The sequence below is a fragment of the Canis lupus genome, chromosome 4 (genome assembly GCF_011100685.1).
Source record: "Canis lupus familiaris isolate Mischka breed German Shepherd chromosome 4, alternate assembly UU_Cfam_GSD_1.0, whole genome shotgun sequence".
In the NCBI taxonomy this organism is placed as follows: domain Eukaryota; kingdom Metazoa; phylum Chordata; class Mammalia; order Carnivora; family Canidae; genus Canis; species Canis lupus.
The window spans coordinates 41,316,458-41,335,150 of record NC_049225.1 but is presented as its reverse complement, the minus strand read 5'-3'; the positions used below and the strand labels follow the sequence as shown (position 1 = coordinate 41,335,150).

The following is an 18,693-nucleotide window of genomic DNA, read 5'->3' as shown; positions in this document are numbered from 1 at the left end:
ACACCCCTTCATGTTCACACACGTCACCTGTCTATGCAGCTTTTGTTGGGCAGCTTTTGCTGGACAGCACTGAGCCAACCCGATACCCCTCTTCCCTATATCCACAGAAGCCCCTCTGTCTGCCAGAAACCCAGCATTCAACCAGGACTTCTGGCAACAGTGAAGCCATGGATTTCACACTAACATGCACCAGCATCTCCTGTGGCCAAGGAGACATTGGCCCCTTCGGCCCCAGCAAGGCCACTGACAGGAGGTCAGGGATGCCGCTTTATCATCTCTCCAGCTGCCCTTCTCATGCTTTAGCACCCCACTGCTCCTGAAATCAAGTGGCTGGGCTGTCGGGTCTCAGAATTCTCTTCCGAGGCTAATTTTCCATGAAGAGTATTGGATTCGGGAGCAAGTGGCCTTAGGAATTCAAGAGCCCCACCCGGCCATTCTCCCTCACCCTACAACCTAAGGCCTTATTTAACACACTCAACTAATTGAGGTGAGCGCTCCGCGCTGCATCTTTTCCAACCCTGCTCCTGCAGGTGAGGCTGAAGTCATGTGCAGAAGGACCCAGGTGTCTGAGGAATTCATAGTCCTGCCGTTGATTCATTTGTCTGCAGACATTCTAGACTCCATGTCTCCGAGACAAGCCACGACAGAGTGCATTACGAGGTGAGCCCGCCTTATTTTTCCCTCCAGCTTTCCCCCCGTTTTTTTTTTCTTCTTCTTGGCCTCAGGGCCCAAAGTATTCTGGACATATTTTTCATTTTTCCAAATATCAATTGCTCTTTTATTCCCTCTTCGAAGCAGTGAGTAATAAGAGTTGTGTCTGGTCCTGAAATTCCGACTGAAATAAATTAGCCCAATGACCAACGGGAGGTGCCTAGAACAATAACGGCGGAATATTTGGCATATTACAAAAGAGCCCCTGGATGTCGAAGTACAGTAAGTCTAGAAGCACATTACAGAGCAATGTTGCCAAAACGGGTATGCAATGAGCCATCCAGGCAGCAGAACGCCTCATAAATTAATCCTGCTTTTTTTTTTTTTTTTTTTTTTTTTTTGGTCCATGGTTCACAGTCCTTTTAGCCCTCTGGTTAATGGGGCATGCAAAAGGGTATTTTTGGTGTGGCCCTCGTCCCTGGCAGACAGGCACATGCCAAGGCTGCATATTAATGTATATATTTACCCCCTCACTCATCTGGCATCCCAGGTGCCACTTGTTGCATAAGCAGGGTGAAAACACAGGCAGTAGAGGCAGCAAGCCATTAACAGATACTGAACACCTACTAAGTGCCAGGTTTTATACTAAGTTCAGGGGACGCCCCAGAGGATGACAGGGGTATGGTCTCTGTTCTCATGGTGCTGAGAGCTCAACCCACATCCCAAATCCCTCCTTTGCTGGAAGGAACTGGCCATTATGTGAGTCTTGGAGGGGTGGCACAGCCCTGCCTCCCACGGCAAAAGAAACAGAAATCCTGACTTCCTCCTTATGTCTTCGCAGCCAGGGACCCAGCCTAGAGATCACCTCTGTTCAGACCATTGAATCTCAAGGGAATGTCCCAAAGTTGCCATGGTAGGAAAAAGTCCCCCAAAGATATCCATACTTCCCTGGGGCCTGGGAATGTTATGTTCTATTGTAAAAAAGGACTTAGCAGACATCATTAAATTCTGGATTTTGAGATGAGGAGATTACCCTGGCTTATCTGGGTGGGCCCCAATGTAATCTATGTATCCTTATAAGAAGAAGACAGCACACACATATTTCCTATTACAAAAGGAGAATACGACCTGACCACAGAGGCAGAGGTCAGAGTGACGTGTGGCCACAAGCCAAGGAGTGCTGGTCGCCACCAGAAGCTGGAAGAGGCAAGGAACAGATTCTCCCTGAGAGCCTCTGGAGGGAATGAGGCCAGGCTGATGCCCTGAGCTCAGCTCTATGATATGGACTTGGGACCTCTGGTCTCTAAAACTGTAAGAAAATGAATTTCTGTTGTTTTAAGCCACTCTGTTTGTTGCAATTTCTTCCAGAAGCCATAGATAAGACACCAGAAAATTTAGAATTCTTTCATGGCATTGGGATCCACCTGCTGAGAGCCTACATTTGCCCCCATACACAGTCCTGGGCTCAGACTATTTCTTTTTTTTTTCTTTTTTTTTTTGGGGAGGGGGGGGGGCTCAGATTATTTCTGTGACCTGTCCTGGTCTGTGGTTCTAACAGCTTTTCCTTTCCCCAGATTTTCATCAATTCCAGGACCTCCCTTTGGACATTCCTCCAAAATTTCCTTTGCTGATTTTAGTTAGCCATTGGGGACTCTGTTGCTTGGCATCATAGGTAAGAAACCCCATGTGGCAGGGCTGTTGTGAGGATCAGGGACAAGCCCTATTTTGGCCAAGCACAGGGTCTGTCACACAATAAATCAGAGTTCACAAACCAGCGGCCTGCATTTCACTCAAGTCATGTATTTTTTCCCAAAGTAGAATTTGTTGCCAACATAAGTCAGGAGACTTCACATAAAACCCTGAATTTCTAACTTCTCTTAAAAAAATCAGATCTTGCAACGCCGGATCCCACAGATTCATGGCAATGATTGCTTGGCCCTTCTAGACATGAATGTTATAATTTGCCAGTCCCCACCAGGCCTTTTTGTTGTACACCAGCCCATTCCCCTCATTCTATTCATTGTTTAGTACCTCTCTGCATCTAAGTTTGCAAGTCTTATGACAAATACAAGTCTTTCTTCCATCAGACTAAAGATAGGCTCCAGACCCAGAGTAGGATGGGCTCCTGTGTAAGGCCCAGGTAGGGAGGTCTCTGCCCATGATACTCAGTCTCCCCAGATAGCCTCTCTTGTCTCCTCCAGCTACCCAAAACTGCCTGCCCTTTATGAAACCATTCTGTCCACTCCGTTCATCCTCCCCTTCATCAGTCCCCACCCATTCCTATCCTATCCAGGCTTGCCTATTACACCATTTGTATCCATTTTCTGAGTACACTTTTCATAGAAAGTCTTTGCATTCTTAAATTATTGGTAGAGACATTTGTATTGACTGGCTGCAGGAGCAGCCAGTCAATAAGTCTTTGGAGAAGTGAGGAAGAGAGGAGGGGAAATGGGAAAGGAGAGAAGCAGGAGACAAGGTTCCTACTGTGAACCTGGCACTGTCCCATCACTGCATCCCCCTTAGCCCTCCCAATAACCCCACAAGACATACATTAGCATTGGCTTCTTTTTTCGGATGGCTAAGACTTAGAGACAGGATGTCATTTTCCCTAGCGACATGTTACAGTGACATCGGGATTTGAACCCAGATGTGTCTAAGTGACCAGACGTTAAGCACACAGCACTGTTCGGCCCATGCTTGTTAGGTATGGGGCAGATCTCTCCCCTGGCAGGATATGATCTTTCAATTAGTTATTTGCCTGGAACACAATCATTCACACATTTTCCATTCATCCCTCCCTCCCCCATCTATTTCCACATTTACTTAAGAAGTCTAATTCCTCATCCACAGCACCCCTCTTCCTTTCTCATCCTCACCTTCTTCCTTTACGGGGCAATGGAAGACTTGGGTGGCCTGGGAGGCACAGGGCCCAGCATGGACCCTTCCCAGCCCCCAACCCAGACCAGCTCCTGGGCACACACTCTGAGGGCCAGGCAGGGCTGTTCTTTCTCCTCTTCCCTGTTCTGAGGCCGAATCCCCAGGAAATAGCCCTACCAAATAATCCCACTCATCACTGTTCTTTAGAGTAGTTTCCTGGAAGAATTCATTAGGTTTCCCAGAAAATATTTCTGGTCACCTTCTCTCTCGATGACTATAATTCATTACTTTCCATGTGTCGTAATTAGTTTAATGCCCAGTCTTGGAGTATGTGCATTTGACATCTGAAACGTTTCTGCGAGGTAAAACCCAAGAAACCAATGGCTGCTGTGGCACATGCAAGACCACAGAGATGATGTAAACGACCATTTATTTTTTTTTAAGATTTATTTATTCATGCGAGACACACAGAGAGAGGCAGAGACATAGGCAGAGGGAGAAGCAGGCTCCCTGCAGGAAGCCCGATGTGGGACTCAATCCCAGGACTCTGGGATCACACCCTGAGCCAAAGGCAGACACTCAACCACTGAGCCACCCAGGCATCCTGCAAATTACCTTTTAAAGAGACTCTGGGCAGGAGCAAGAGACTTGCCATCTGATCGTTTAGCTCCAACTGGCTTGGGCAAGTCTCTTTCTTTTTCTGATCTTGAGTCTCCCTAAGGAAGAGGCAATATCTCATGGCAATCAAGATCCTGGGGGCTTGAATCAGATCCATAGGGTTCAGATCTCAGCCCTGGCTCTCACTAGCTGTGTAACTCTGTGACAGTAACTTAATCCCTGTAAGGCTCAGGGATAATGATAGTATTTACTACCTAGAGTTGTAATGATAATACAGTGAGCCAACATATGTGAAGCACAGTGCCTGGTACTCAGTCATTTCTTGAAATGTCTTAGCTGTGGATGATAAGAAGAAGAGCATGCAGGAGAAGGGGGAAGGAGAAGAAATGGAGGCTGTATGAAATCCCTAAGTACTAAGTTAAGGTAGTCACAGAGTTGGACAGAGAGGAGAGAATAAAGCTACTTTCGATATTTCAAAAAGTTTAATGGGAATCTCACATCTACTTATCCAAAGTAAACCCACAGAGGATAACAAGAAAGGCAAATTTCTTTGCTTTTGGCTGAAATTACAACTCCTTGTGGTCAACTAAAAGACTTCAAAATTAAATAGACCTGCACTCAGCCCCCAGGTAAGGTGTGTGATCTTGAATAAGGAAAGTAACCTCCTCCACATAGAAACTGTCAATACTGTCCTTGCAGGGCAGTTACGAGGATTAAATGAGATAATGCATGGAAAGCACTTAACATGAGGTCTGGCACAGAGTCAATACTCAGTCCATAACAGCCACTGTGCTAATATCCTCCTTAGCCTCCCTGGGGCTCAGCTTCTTCATTGGTAAAATTAAAATCATACCACCTGCTTTACTCATTCAACAAATATTTACTGAGTTAAGTACTGTGAATACAAAAATGTATTCACCAGACACAATTCATGGCCTCTCAGAGCCCACAGTTTGAAGTTGCTCATTATTCATCCATTCAACAAATATTTTTACTGAATATTTAGTATATAGCAGGCTGCATAATGGGAATTAGAGACACAATGGCTAGTACAACAGACCTAATCCCTAAGTATCTACAGAGTAATAGCCTACAGAAGATGTAATAAACTAAGCTAGTGAAATGACTAACATAGTAGGTGCTCGATAAATAAAAGTTATCTAGGTGCTAATCAGAAGCTGTGTATGTGATTTTGGGAAAGTTAGCTCATAAAAGTGTTGAAAATTAATGATTCTTAACACATTAAATTTGGTAGATAGGGACTTGGTACGGAAGTGTTGAATCACTATATTGTATACCTGAAACTAATATTACACTATATATTAGCTGGAATTTAAATAAAAACTTTTAAAAAAAGAATTGAGAGTAAAAAGGTTTAAGATTTTAAAATGAATAAAGTGTGAGAGAAACCCAAAAAATGAAATAATTATTTATTTTTAAAGATTTATTTACTTATTTATTTGAGAGAGAGAGCATGAGCAGGAGGGATAGAGGGAGAGAGAACCTGAAGCAGACTCCATGCTACTGTGGAGCCCAGTGTGGGGCTCAATCTCACAACACTGAGATCATGACCTGAGCCGAGTAGGCCACTTAACCAACTGGGCCCCCAGGCACCCTCAAAACATATAATATTTAAGTATACATTTAATGAGACATATATAGGATCTATATGCTGAAAATTACAAAATGCTGATCAAAGAAAACCTAAATAAATGAAGAGGCATACTGTGCTCATGGATTGGGAAACACAACATAGTAAAGATGTTACTTCTCCCTAAAGTAATATATAAGTTTAATGCAAATTGCTATCAAAATCCCAGCTAGTAGGACACGTGGGTGGCTCAATCTGTTAAGCATCTGCCTTCAGGTCAAATCATGATCCCAGGGTCCTGGGATTGAGCCTTGCATTGGGCTTCCTGCTCACGGGGGAGTCTGCTTCTCCTTCTCCCTCTGCCTCTTTTCCTGCTAGTGCTCTCCCTCTCTCTCTCTCAAATAAATAAATGAAATCTTTAAAAAAAAAAATCCCAGCCAGAAGGGTTTTTTTTGTTCTGTTTTGTTTTTTTGGTAGATGTAGACAAACTTGTTACAAAGTTTTGTTTTTTTGTTAAGATTTGTTTTAATTTATTTATTCATGAGAGACTCAGAGAGAGAAGAGAGAGATTGAGAGGCAGAGATACAGGCAGAGGGAGAAGCAGGCTCCATGCAGGAAGCCCAACATGGGACTTGATCCCGGGTTTCCAGGATCAGGCCCTGTACTGAAGGTGGCGCTAAACCGCTGAGCCACCTGGGCTGCCCTGTTCCAAAGTTTATATGGAAAAACATAGGCCCTAGAAGTGCTGAGACAATCTTGATAAAGAAGAACAAAGTGGTATAAATCACTCTACTCAATCTTAAGGCTTGCTATGGCCACGGTAACCAAAACAATGTGATATTGCTAGTGGGCTAGATACATAGATCAATGAAACAGAATAGAGAACCCAGAAATAGACCCACACAAATACGTGCAATTGCTTTTTTTTAAAAAGAACAAAAGCAATTCAAAGGAGGAAGGGTAGCACTTTTCAACAAATGGTGCTAGAGCAATCAGACTTCCATAGGCAGAAAAAAAAAAAAGAACCTTGATCTTCTATAAAAATCAACTCCAAACAGATTATGGACTGGGCTATAAGACATAAAACTATAAACACTTTTAAAATAGGAGAAAATCTTCTGTTTCTAAGACCAGGGAGAGTTCTTAAACTTGATACAAAAAACATGTTCATAAAAGAAAAATTGATAAATTGAACCTCATTAAAGTTAAAAACTTTGTCTTTGCAAAAGTCCATGTGAAGAGGATGAAGAGACAAAATACAGACTGGGAAAAAAATATTTACAAACCATATATTCAAAAAGGACTAGTATCTAGAACTCGTAAAGAGCTCTCAAAACTCAAATGTAAAAAACCCCATCCCTGTTAGAAAATGGGCAGAAGGGGTGCCTAGGTGGCTCAGTTGCATAAGCATCCAACTCTTGATTTTGGCTCAGGTCATGATCTTGATGGATATTCTCTCCCTCCGTTCCTCCCCCTGTGTATGCTCATTCTCTCTCTCTCTCTCTCTCTCTCTTTTTCTCTCTCTTTTTCTAATAAACAAATAAATCTTTTTAAAAAGTGAGTAGAGACTCCATGAGGCAGTGGCGACGGCAGCAGTGAGAGGACGAACAACAAGTTCGACGCATTGAAAGATGATGACAGTGGGGACCATGATCAGAATGAAGAAAACAGCGCACAGAAAGATGGCGAGAAGGAAAAAACGGAACGAGACAAAAGTCAGGGCAGCAGTAAGAGGAAGGCTGTTGTCCCTGGGCCAGCAGAGCATCCCCTGCAGTACCACTATACTTTCTGGTACTCCAGAAGAACCCTCGGCCGTCCCACCAGCTCACAGAGCTATGAACAGAATATCAAACAGATCGGCACCTTTGCCTCCGTGGAGCAGTTCTGGAGGTTTTACAGCCACATGGTACGTCCCGAGGACCTGACAGGCCACAGTGACTTCCATCTCTTCAAAGAAGGAATTAAGCCCATGTGGGAGGATGATGCAAATAAAAATGTTGGCAAGTGGATTATTCGACTGCGGAAGGGCTTGGCATCCCGTTGATGGGAGAATCTCATCCTGGCCATGTTGGGGGAACAGTTCATGGTTGGGGAGGAGATCTGTGGGGCTGTGGTCTCTGTCCAGTTTCAGGAGGACATTATTTCAATATGGAATAAGACTGCCAGTGACCAAGCAACCACAGCCCGCATCCGGGATACCCTTCGGCGAGTGCTTAACCTACCTCCCAACACCATGATGGAGTACAAAACCCACACCGACAGCATCAAAATGCCAAGCAGGCAGGGCCCCAAAAGGCTCCTTTTTCAAAACCTCTGGAAGCCGCAGTTGAATGTGCCATGACCCTCTCCCTCTCTGGATGGCACCATCATTGAAGCTGGCATCATCGGAGTCTCTTGTTCTGTTGGCGTGCTACCTGGAAGATCCTTCCATCCTGGACAAGAGGAATTGGAAGAGCATTTTATGTTTTAAGAACAGGCTGATACACAGCAGCTACAACAACAGCTGAGATCACTTAATAAATGGTGCTAAACTAAAAAAAATAAAAATAAAAATAAATAAAAATAAAAAAGTGAGTAGAAGACATGAACAGATATTTAACTGAAGAGGAGACAGAGATGGCCAAGAAGTACATGAGAAAAGTTCAACATTATTAACTGTCAGGAAAATGCAAATGAAAACCACAATGAGATATCACTGTAGACCTACCAAAACATCTAAAATGAAAAATAAGGCAGCCCGGGTGGCTCAGTGGTTTAATACCGCCTTCAGTCTAGGGTGTGATCCTGGAGTCCCAGGATCCAGTCCCACATCGGGCTCCCTGCATGGAGCCTGCTTCTCCCTCTGCCTGTGTCTCTGCCTCTCTCTCTCTCTCTCTCTCTCTCTCTCATGAATAAATAAATAAAATCTTTTAAAAAATAAAATAAAATAAAAAATAATGAAAACATCTGGCAAGGAGGAGAAGAAACTGTATTGCTCATTCATTGCTAATGGGAATCTGCAATGGTACACCCATTCAAGAAAACAGTTTGACAGTTTCTTAACAAAACTATTATGCCATTACCATAAAACTCGGCAATTTCCATCTTAGGCATCCCAGAGAAATGAAAACTTAAGTTCACACAAAAACTATACAAGAATACCCATATCAGCTTTATTCATAAGAGCCAGTAATCAGAAATAGCCAGATGCCCTTTAGTGGGTGAATGGTTAAACAAACTGTGTACATACATGCCATGGAATACAATGCAGCAATAAAAAAGCAACAAACTACTGATATTCTCAACAATCTAAATGAATCTCCAGAGAATTATGCTTAGTACAAAAAAAGCTAATATCCAAAGTCTGCATACTATTTGCACTTTTGATAAGATAAAATTTAGAACTGGAGAAAAGATTCATGGTTGCCAGGAGTTAGGAATAGTAGGGGCAAGGGGACAGAGGGTGGGCGGTGGGTATCCAAGGGCAAGACAAAAACCCTCTGGCTTGGGAATTCTTTAGTATCTTGGCTGTAGCAATGGATACAGAAACCTACACACCTGACAAATATTTAGAATTAAATACACATACACAAATAAGTTAAAGTAAAATTGGAAGGTCTGATTAAGATTGATAGACTGTATCAATGGCAAATCCTAGTTGTGAGATTGTATTACAGGGGATTCAAGATGTTACCACTTGGGGAAACTAGGTGTAAGAAACATTGGATCTCTTGTATTATTTCTTACTACTGCATGTGTATTTACAACTATCTTAGTAAAAATTTCAATTAAAAATTTTATTGTTTTGTATTCTAAAACTCACATTTTATTAAAATGGCATCCCGTTGATGGGAGAATGTATTTAAAGATATAGGAGAGTAAAGATCAGAAAAATCATCATCCTGAAATATAGCATTTTAATGCACTTTTTTTTTCTGGTCTTTGGTTTTTACATTTATATGAAAAAAAATTGTGAAGGACTGGAATAAAAAGCAGGGTGGTGACAAGGTGGGGACCTTGTTATCTCCTACCTTCTATGACATCAGAACTCAGTGTTTGAGGGATGCCTGGTGACCAGAGGCCAGGAAGGAGGAGGTTACTCATCTGTCTGTCAGGTGTGTGGCGGGGGGCACATTGATCCACCCAGGCAGCCTGACCTGAGGCCATGGTGACCCAACAGGTGGGCAGTAGGGGGCGAGTGGCAGCCGAGCTGTTTGAAAGGAGAAGGGGCAGTCGCTGTGAGGACAAGAAACAGGTGAGGCGAGACTGGATGTATGCTGCCTCCCATCTGGGCTCCCTTTGACACTGCAGACAGACTGTAAGGCCCTCAGAGTCAGAAGAGGCCTTCAGCCTGACCCTCCCTGGAGCCCGATCTGTTGGAACACAGCATGCATGCTTAAGTGCTTCTTCCCCAAGGCCATTACCGACTGACTCTCTTATTTAATTCCCAGCACCGTCAGCAGAAGGTATGCCCCACGAGGGCTGGATTGTTTGTTTAGTTTCCTACTACATCCCTAATGCCTACAATGGTGTTTGGTGCATAATAGTGGCTGAATAAATCAATGAATGAATGAACATGCTGAAATAAATAGGCTACATCTGAATTGTAGAGTTCCTGGAGTATTTATTCTTAAGGCTAAAATTCAAACCTCATGCAGAATTTTGTCCCATTGTAAGCAACCACAACATTGATGACATGTATGAGGCAGCTACTTTCAGGTGAAGGCCACCAGGCAGCACAAGAGTGTGATCCTGGAAGAAAGGAAGACTCCTGATAGTCTCAGCTCTTTCCCAGGGGCTGCTACAGTGAGTCCAAGCAAGGGACAGCAGTCTTGCTGAGCTGCAGAATGGAGGCAGCTAAAGCAGCTGAACTCTGTAGGACAAGGCAATGGAGAGGAGAAAGAGAGCTGTACACCCAGGGGTTCCCCATGACTCCTTGGCTGAGGGCGGGGTGTGCGTGCAAGGGACCAGATTAGCCGCCCTGATCAGGGTGATTGCTATGTGGTTGACAGCAGAGCAGAGATCCTGGAAATCCAGTAGGGCTGAAGGTTGTTGGAATTCTGGCCCAGCTAGAGCAGAGAAACTCCTTAGCACTCAGGCATCCATTTGAGAGCACACATACACAAACATGCACACACATACATGTCTGTGCATATATCTACATGCACGCATATATCTACATGCACACATATATATACATAAATATACTTGGAAAAAAAGAAAATTCTTTTTCAGGGGCACCTGAGTAGTTCAGTTGATTAAGCATCTACCTTTAGCTCAGGTCATGATCTCAGGGTCCAGGGATCAAGTCCCCCATCAGGCTCCCTGCTCAGTCAGAAGCTTGCTTCTCCCTCTCCCTCTGCTCCTTCCCTCTGCTTGTGTTCTCTCTCTCTCTCTCTCTCTCTCTTTCTGTCTCTCAAATAAATGAATTTTAAAAATCTAAAAAAAAAAAAAAAAAGCAGTGGCCAAAGTCTCCACATTAAGAAGGAAATAAAGAATTAAACTTAATGATAGAAAGAAGAAACAACAAAGATAAAATCAGAAATTAATGAAATATAAAATGAAAATAATAAAACAAAATTAATAAACTGTCTCTTTGAAAAGATTCATAAAATTGGTAAATTTTTCATAGTCTAATTTTTTTAAAAAGAGAAAACCCAGATTACCAATATTGAGAATAAAAAAGAACTATCACAATACCACCTATAGACCGACATCAAAAGGATCTGAAGGTAATATGAGGAATGACTGGATACAAATGCATTTGCTAACTTAGGTAAAAGGAAGAAACTTTTTACAAAAGTTCCTCAACACAATGTACAAAAGTAACTCAAGAGGAAATAGAAAGTCCAAATGACTACAAGCCCGAAAAATTTCACCAATGAATTCTATCAATCATGTGACATAGAAAGAAATAATATCGATTTCACACATATTCCTTCATAAAATAGAGGCAGAGGAAATGCTCCCTGACCCATTTTAAAGGTGCAGCATGACATTGACTCTAAAACTCTACAAACATATAGAAAAAAAAATCTGACCTCCCCATGAATATAGATGAAAAAAATCTCCACAAAGTAGCAAATCAAATCCAGCAATAGAGAAAAAGGTGAATGCATCATGAACAAACAACTTCCTGAAGAAACTCAGGTTGGTTAGGTATTCAAAAGTCAATCCATGCAATCTCTCCCATGATCAGACAAAAAAGGTTGGCACTCAGATAGTCTCTCAGTGGATACAGGAAGTGCATTTCACTAATTCAGCACTCATTCTTGGTAAAATTCTTAGAACAGTAGGAATAGAAGGAAATGTCTTCAAGCTGAGAAAGGACAAGAAAAAAGCTAAAACCACCTCCACTTCATGGTGAGCACTCACACCTCATCCCACTAAGATACAGTGCAATATGACCATGTTTGTTTTTACCACTTCTATTTGGTATTTTACTAGTCAATATACAAGGCAAGAAAAAAGTTAGACTTCTGAAAAATAAAGATTAGAAAGGATGAGGTAAAACTTCTTCCCAGACAGTATGATTTTCAATATACAAAATCCTAAACTCTACCAGAAAGAAAAGGAAGAATTAAATCATAAGATACAAAATCAATTGTGGTTCTATAGACTAGAAACAATTGGAAAATGAACATTTAAAATCAATACTAGTTGTAATAGCATCAAAACCCATAAAATATTTCAAGAAGATGAGCAAGGCCCCTACACTTGAAAACTATGAAACATTACTAAGAATAATCATAGACAATGTAATGGAGAGATCCACCTTGATTATGGATTACAAGGTATGGTACTTTAGAGACATTCTTTCTCACCAAATTGAACCATAGTTTCAATGTAGTACTAGTTAAAATCCCAGCAGGTTTTTTAGAAACTGAAAAGATTGATAGGTTGATAAATGTGTGTGTGTATGTGTGTGTGTGTGTGAGAGAGAGAGAGAGAAAATGCAAAGGATCTAGGGTAGTCAGAAAAAATTTGAAATAAAATTTTAAAACTCACACTATCTTATTTCAAGTCTTAGGATAAAGCTATATGGTCATCTAGATAATGTGGCATTGACCAAGAGAAATAGATAAAGGAATGGAACTGCATAGTGACAGTGGGGCTGTTAGGGATTGAACTGTGTCCTCCAAAATTAATATGTGGAAGCCCCAATCCTCAATGTGACTGTATTTGGAGATAATTAAGGTTAAATGAAAGCATAAAGGGTGGGGCTCAAAAAGGGGGGGGGGGGCTCCACTCCAGTTGTACTGATGTCCTTATAAGAAGAGAGATACCAGGGATGCACAGAAAAAAAAGGCTGTGTGAGGACACAGGGCAGCCATCTACAAGCCAAGAAGAGAGGTTTCACCAGAAACCAACCCTGCCTCATGCCTTGATCTTGACTTCCAGCCTCCAGAACTGTAAGAAAATTAATTTCTCTCAGTTGCTTAAGCTACCCAATCTGTAGTATTCTATTATAGCAGCTCCAGAGAGTTAAGACAGATTAAGCATTGGCATAAAGGTTGCTATATAGATCAATGAAACAGAATAGAATCCAGAAGCAGACCTACATAAATATGGTAGGCATGTTTTTTACCGATTTTTAAACAATTCTAGAACTGGACATCCTGATGAAGAAAAGAATATTGATCCCTCCTTTACATCATATACAAAAATTCATTCAAAATGGACCATATACCTAAGTGGCAAATTAAAACAATAAAATGCAAAAAAGAAAACAGAGGAGAAAAATCTTCACAACCTTGAGTTAGACAAAATTTTTTAGATTGCACACAAAAGGCATAACCATAAAGGGAATATATTTGATTATTTGAACCTCATACAAATTGAAACCTTTAACTTTCAAACACCTTGGTAAGAAAATGAAGAAGCAAGCCACAGACTTGGAGAAAATAGTCATAATACAAACATCTGACGAAGAATATATATCCAAAATATACAAAGAACTACTATAACTTAATAAGACAAATTGCCCAATAAAAAAATGAATAGAGTTTTTAACAGACATGCCCACAAAGAAAGCTATGTGAATTCTGATGAAGAAGCACATGAAAAGATGCTCCACATCTGCTATAGACTGGATGCTTATGTTCCCCCTAAATTCATATATTGAAATCCTAACTCCCAAAGTGATGGTATTAGGAGTCAGGGGCCTTTAGGAGATGATTAGGTCATGAGAGTAGAACCTTCGTGAATTGGAGTAGTGCTCTGATTAAAAAAAAAAAAAAAAAAAAAAAAACAAAAAAACAAACTCCAAAGAGCTCTCTCTGCTCTCCAACACATAAAGATAGAATGGAAATGGATGGAACCCAGAAGAGCACCCTCAACAGAACCTTCATGCTGGCCTCCTGATTCCAAACTTCCAGCCCCCAGAACTATAAGAAATAAATTTCAGTTGTTTATAAGCCACCCGGTCTGTGGTACTTTGTTATAAGCAATGCAAACAGACTAAAACAACATCATTAATCATTTGGGAAGTGCATATAAAAACTAGATTGACGTACCACTACACAACCAATAGAATGCCTAAAATTAGGAAGACTGCCAACATGGACATGGAGCAACTAACTGTCTCATGTTGCTGGCAGAAACATAAATTAGTACAAAACCCTGGAAAACAGCTTTGTGGTTTCTTATCAGATTAAACATGCACCTGCCATAGGACCCAGTATTTGCATTTCTGGGTACCAACCCAAGTAGAATGAGAACAGATGTCCACACAAAGAGTTGTATCCAGGTGTTGATAGCAGTTTTATTCATGATAGTCAGAAATAAGAAACAGCCCAAAGTCCATGAACAGGTGAAGAGGTAAATTGTACCATATTCATACAATATATTACTCATTGGTAACACTGAACATAAAAACATGGAGACATCTCAGAAGCATGATGTTGAGCAAAAGTAGCTAAAGTAGCTAGGCACAAAAGACTACAAAGTTCCAAGTCATAGGTCAGGCAAAACTACTCCATAGTTACAGAGCAGATTAGTGGATCTGTCTGGCAGGCGAGGGTAAAGGAAGGAATGGACTGTAAAAGGGCATAAGGGAACTTTCTGGGATGATGATGGAAATGTTCTTTCTCTTAACTGGGGTGGTAGTCCACAGGTGTAGACATGCCAAAACTCAACAAACTGTACATTTAAAATGTGTGCATTTTACTGTCTGTGAATGATACCACAATAACGTTGATTCCTTTTAAAGATCATTTAGAGCAAAAATGTAAAAGTAAGGCAAGGAATGAGAACAGAGGTGGGTCTTCTCAGCAGAAAGAAGGGAGGGAAAACCCCAGTGGAATGTCACCAGGCTGCCATGTTACTTACTTCTGCAATGTTCGGGGGTTTTATAGTAAGTGTGCATGACATAGATAACTAGGAAAAAGTTAAGCTCTAAAAATCATCTTACAGCATTGCTATGCCTAGCCTTCTGTGAGGGCAGCAGGCATGCCTGCCTGCCTGCCTGCTCCCCAGTGAGTCACCTCCTTCCTCCTTTTCTTGCCACCAGACGCTGTTGGTGTTGCTGATCTTGGTGCTGTACGTGGGCACAGGAATATCAGGTGAGCATTCTGGAATCTGAGAAAGGAGGAGCCGAGTCCACACAGAGTCAGGAGGGGTATTCTGGAGATGGCTGCATGCCAACCAGAATGCCAAGGTTCACCTTCTCCTCCCCCTCCCCACTGGGATGACCAGCCATGTTTATTTCAACTACTGCTCATTTGTCCTTTTAAGAGGTGATGTTTGTGCCTGTTTCAGGAAGAAGTTGGGAGGTGTCAGAAAGGATCAGAGAATGTAACTATCCCCAGAATCCTGTGGCTTCCCAGGTAACATATTCAAAAAAGGTACTGAGGGGATGTCAAATTTAGCTGAGGAGATCTGGGAAGGCTTCCCAGGGGTGTCATGGGCGAGCTGGACCTTGAAGGACATGTAGGAGCTGGCCAGGTGGAGAAGGTGGGGATGAGCACTCCAGACAGAAGGAATAACATGTTCAAACACTCAGAAAACTTTTTGAAACCAGTGACAGGGGATTCTATGTGAAAAAGCTCAAGATGCAACTTTGATGTCTGCCTTTCAGGGATTTGAATACCAGACCAATGAACCTGCAGAAGAGCCAATAAAGGTCATCAGGACCTGGTTGAAGGAAAATTTGCATGTTTTCTTGGAGAAGCTAGAGAAAGAGGTGCAAGAACTGGAGCAGCTGGTACAGGACCTGGAGGAGTGGTTAGATGCTCTTCTGGGAGATGGGCATGCAGAGGATCCCTGCTCCACCTTCAAAAGTCACCTGTGAGGGCCCAGGGCTGGAACCTGGGGAGGACGCCAAGTGGAAGCCAGTGGGGAAAAGGGTTGCTGGCGGCTCCTCTACTAAAGGCTGAGCTGTGACACTTGAATTTCAAAGCAAGAAAATAAAATAGTTGGGACACTAAGAACTTTGATGGCACCACTGCTGGTTCACAAGCACTGTCAGGAGGACCCCAGGGCTCTGCTGGGAAATCCTCCAGCATACCAAAACTCTGGTGCACTGGTATCAAGCCAGTCCCGGGCTCAGGACCCTCACCCACCTCCCTGAGATAGGGCTGATAAACACTTCTTCCTTTTTTACATTCTTTTTCTTCCCTCTCTGAAACTTAGCAAGAGGACACTGGTTCTGGGGTATATAGATGGTATGTAGCCACTCAACCTTCAGACACTGCTGCTAGCAACATAAATTGCCAAAACCCCAGTAGAGGGCAATTTGGTGATAGCTATCAAATTCACAAATGCATTTACCATCCGATCCAGAAATCTGCTTCAGGGATTTATCTAATATATATATATATATATATATATATATATATATATATATATATAGACACACACACACACATATATATATGTTTATGTATATATCAATATATACATACATATATATTTATCATATATGTGACATGTATATAATCTAATTATATATAATTTTATATAGTATATATAATATATTTACATATAATTTATCATATATATGAAATATATACTTATATATATACACACGTGTGAAATTACATGTATACAATGTTACTCTCCTAGCTTCATTTATAATAGCAAAACAAAAGAAACAATCCAAATGATATCAGTAGGGCCCAGGTTAAGATAGTAGAGGCACAGCCAAATAGTGGATACCTGCAGCTGTTAAAGAGAATGAGGATGCTTTCCTTCTGATAGAGGAGAGTCTACAGGAGAGGTTGTTAAATGAGAGAAATTAAGGCATAAGAAGAGCATGGGGATAAGAATTTATATTTTGTTGTTGATGATGATGATGATGTTATGGAATGTGCAAGAAAACTCTAGAAGGATCAAAATGGGGGAGGGGCAGGTTGGGGGAGTTGAAAGTGAGCAAATATATGAACAGAATGAAAGGGAAAACTTTTCACCCTTTTTTGTTTTCAGACTATATGAATGTTTTGCCTATTCAAATATTTCTAAAATAAAATTACCTATTATTTTGCTTGCAGAGCAGGACTGGAATACAGAATATACAAGCAAAATAAGAATACCGCTATGATGAAATTATGAATGATTTAATTTTTTTAAGCAGTGCCAAGAGAAAACCCTCTCTTGATTAACTTATTTTGATTAAATGATGATAATTTTTATCTAGGATTTTCCCTTTTTCCTTTAACTTCCAGGAAGTTCAGCATTTATTTATTGTCCATTGTGGGAATTATATCAGCCTCACTCTTGGACTATTTGCCCCTTTCTAAGATTTTTTGTTTTCTATTTTAGTGGAATTATTATATTCATGCCATAGAACTACCTCAAATCTTTGGAAAGTCATGAGGGTTCCAATTCAAATTGTCTCATAGAATATCTGCCTTACAGGGGGAATGGCATGGCAATTCTGCTTGCCGGGAGGAATTATTCAATTGCCACTTGGGAAGGAAAAAGTCTTTGCAAGTTATGGTCACAGTTTTGCCACTTTGAATATGTGTCAGGGGGTAGGGACCAGAATCTGTTTTTCTTGTTTGCAGCTATTTTAGCAAGTATTCTGCAGGAAGGTCTGATAATGATATATCTTTGTATTTATTTTTACTGTTACTATAAAGGCTGTAGTAACATATCCAAAATCATGTACATGTACAGGGTTCCCAGGCAGAATTTTGACTGTACACAGGTTTAGCCTAACATACACTTCAGACTCTAACCCTCATTTAAGTTGCAATTGTATTGTACCCATAATATATATGTGTGTGTGAATATTTATATTTACATATTATATATATGTATATTTTTTCTTTTTATATATGATACAGTTGTAAATATTTCTATAAAATAGATATGTATATAAAATTGTGGGATACATAAATAAAAGAAAATGGAGCCTAGATTCTTGTGGATTGAAACTACCTCCGTGGATATTAGCAGAGCCTTTGAACAGAGGAGTCACACCCTGAAAGCTCCCAGGCATTACCCCCACGCACCCATAAACAGGGCCTGATAGAAACAGCCCATGCTGTTGTGAGGTTGCAGCCCACTGATAGTGGTCACTTTTGGTATGTTCACTTGTGAGCCCACAAGAACAGCAAGCCCGCTACCCAGGGCAGCTCTGGCAATGAGGATTTATCGTGGCACAACACAGGAGCCAGAATCTCATGAAATTAAGAATATACCATAACCTGGGAACCCAGAGACTAGAAGAGAAAGGTCTTTGAGAACCCAAGGTATCTCCCGAGGTGCTACAGGAGCCCCTGCCACAAGAATCTGGGAGCTTACCTCTAGCTTTCCACCTTTACCTTGAATGGGTGACTCTCTGGTTTTCTGCTTCTCTTTGTGAGTCTTCCCTGTCTCTTCCTGCTTCCAAAGGCTCCTTGCCCACCGCTCTATCTATCCCTTCTTCAGCTCAATACTTCTGCCTGCGAGTCCTCCTAACTCTGATTTGCTCCTGGTCCCACAAGTCCTCTCCCTTTCTCATGACTTCCCAAAGTTCCAGTTACTATATAATT

The 18,693-nt window shown here is 41.4% G+C and overlaps 1 protein-coding gene and 1 pseudogene across 1 annotated transcript; both read left to right on the top strand.

Moving 5' to 3' along the window:
- Window positions 1-167: 167 nt before the first annotated feature.
- On the top strand, window positions 168-8,078 carry LOC100687686 (annotated as a pseudogene).
- Window positions 8,079-9,786: 1,708 nt separating this feature from the next.
- Window positions 9,787-16,294, top strand: SMIM23 (small integral membrane protein 23). The gene is made up of 4 exons (XM_038533744.1): window positions 9,787-9,971; window positions 15,228-15,279; window positions 15,476-15,543; window positions 15,795-16,294. Exons 1-4 carry the CDS (start codon window positions 9,882-9,884, stop codon window positions 16,005-16,007), a joined length of 423 nt encoding a protein of 140 aa, XP_038389672.1. The 5' UTR covers window positions 9,787-9,881; the 3' UTR covers window positions 16,008-16,294.
- The last annotated feature ends 2,399 nt before the right edge of the window (window positions 16,295-18,693 follow it).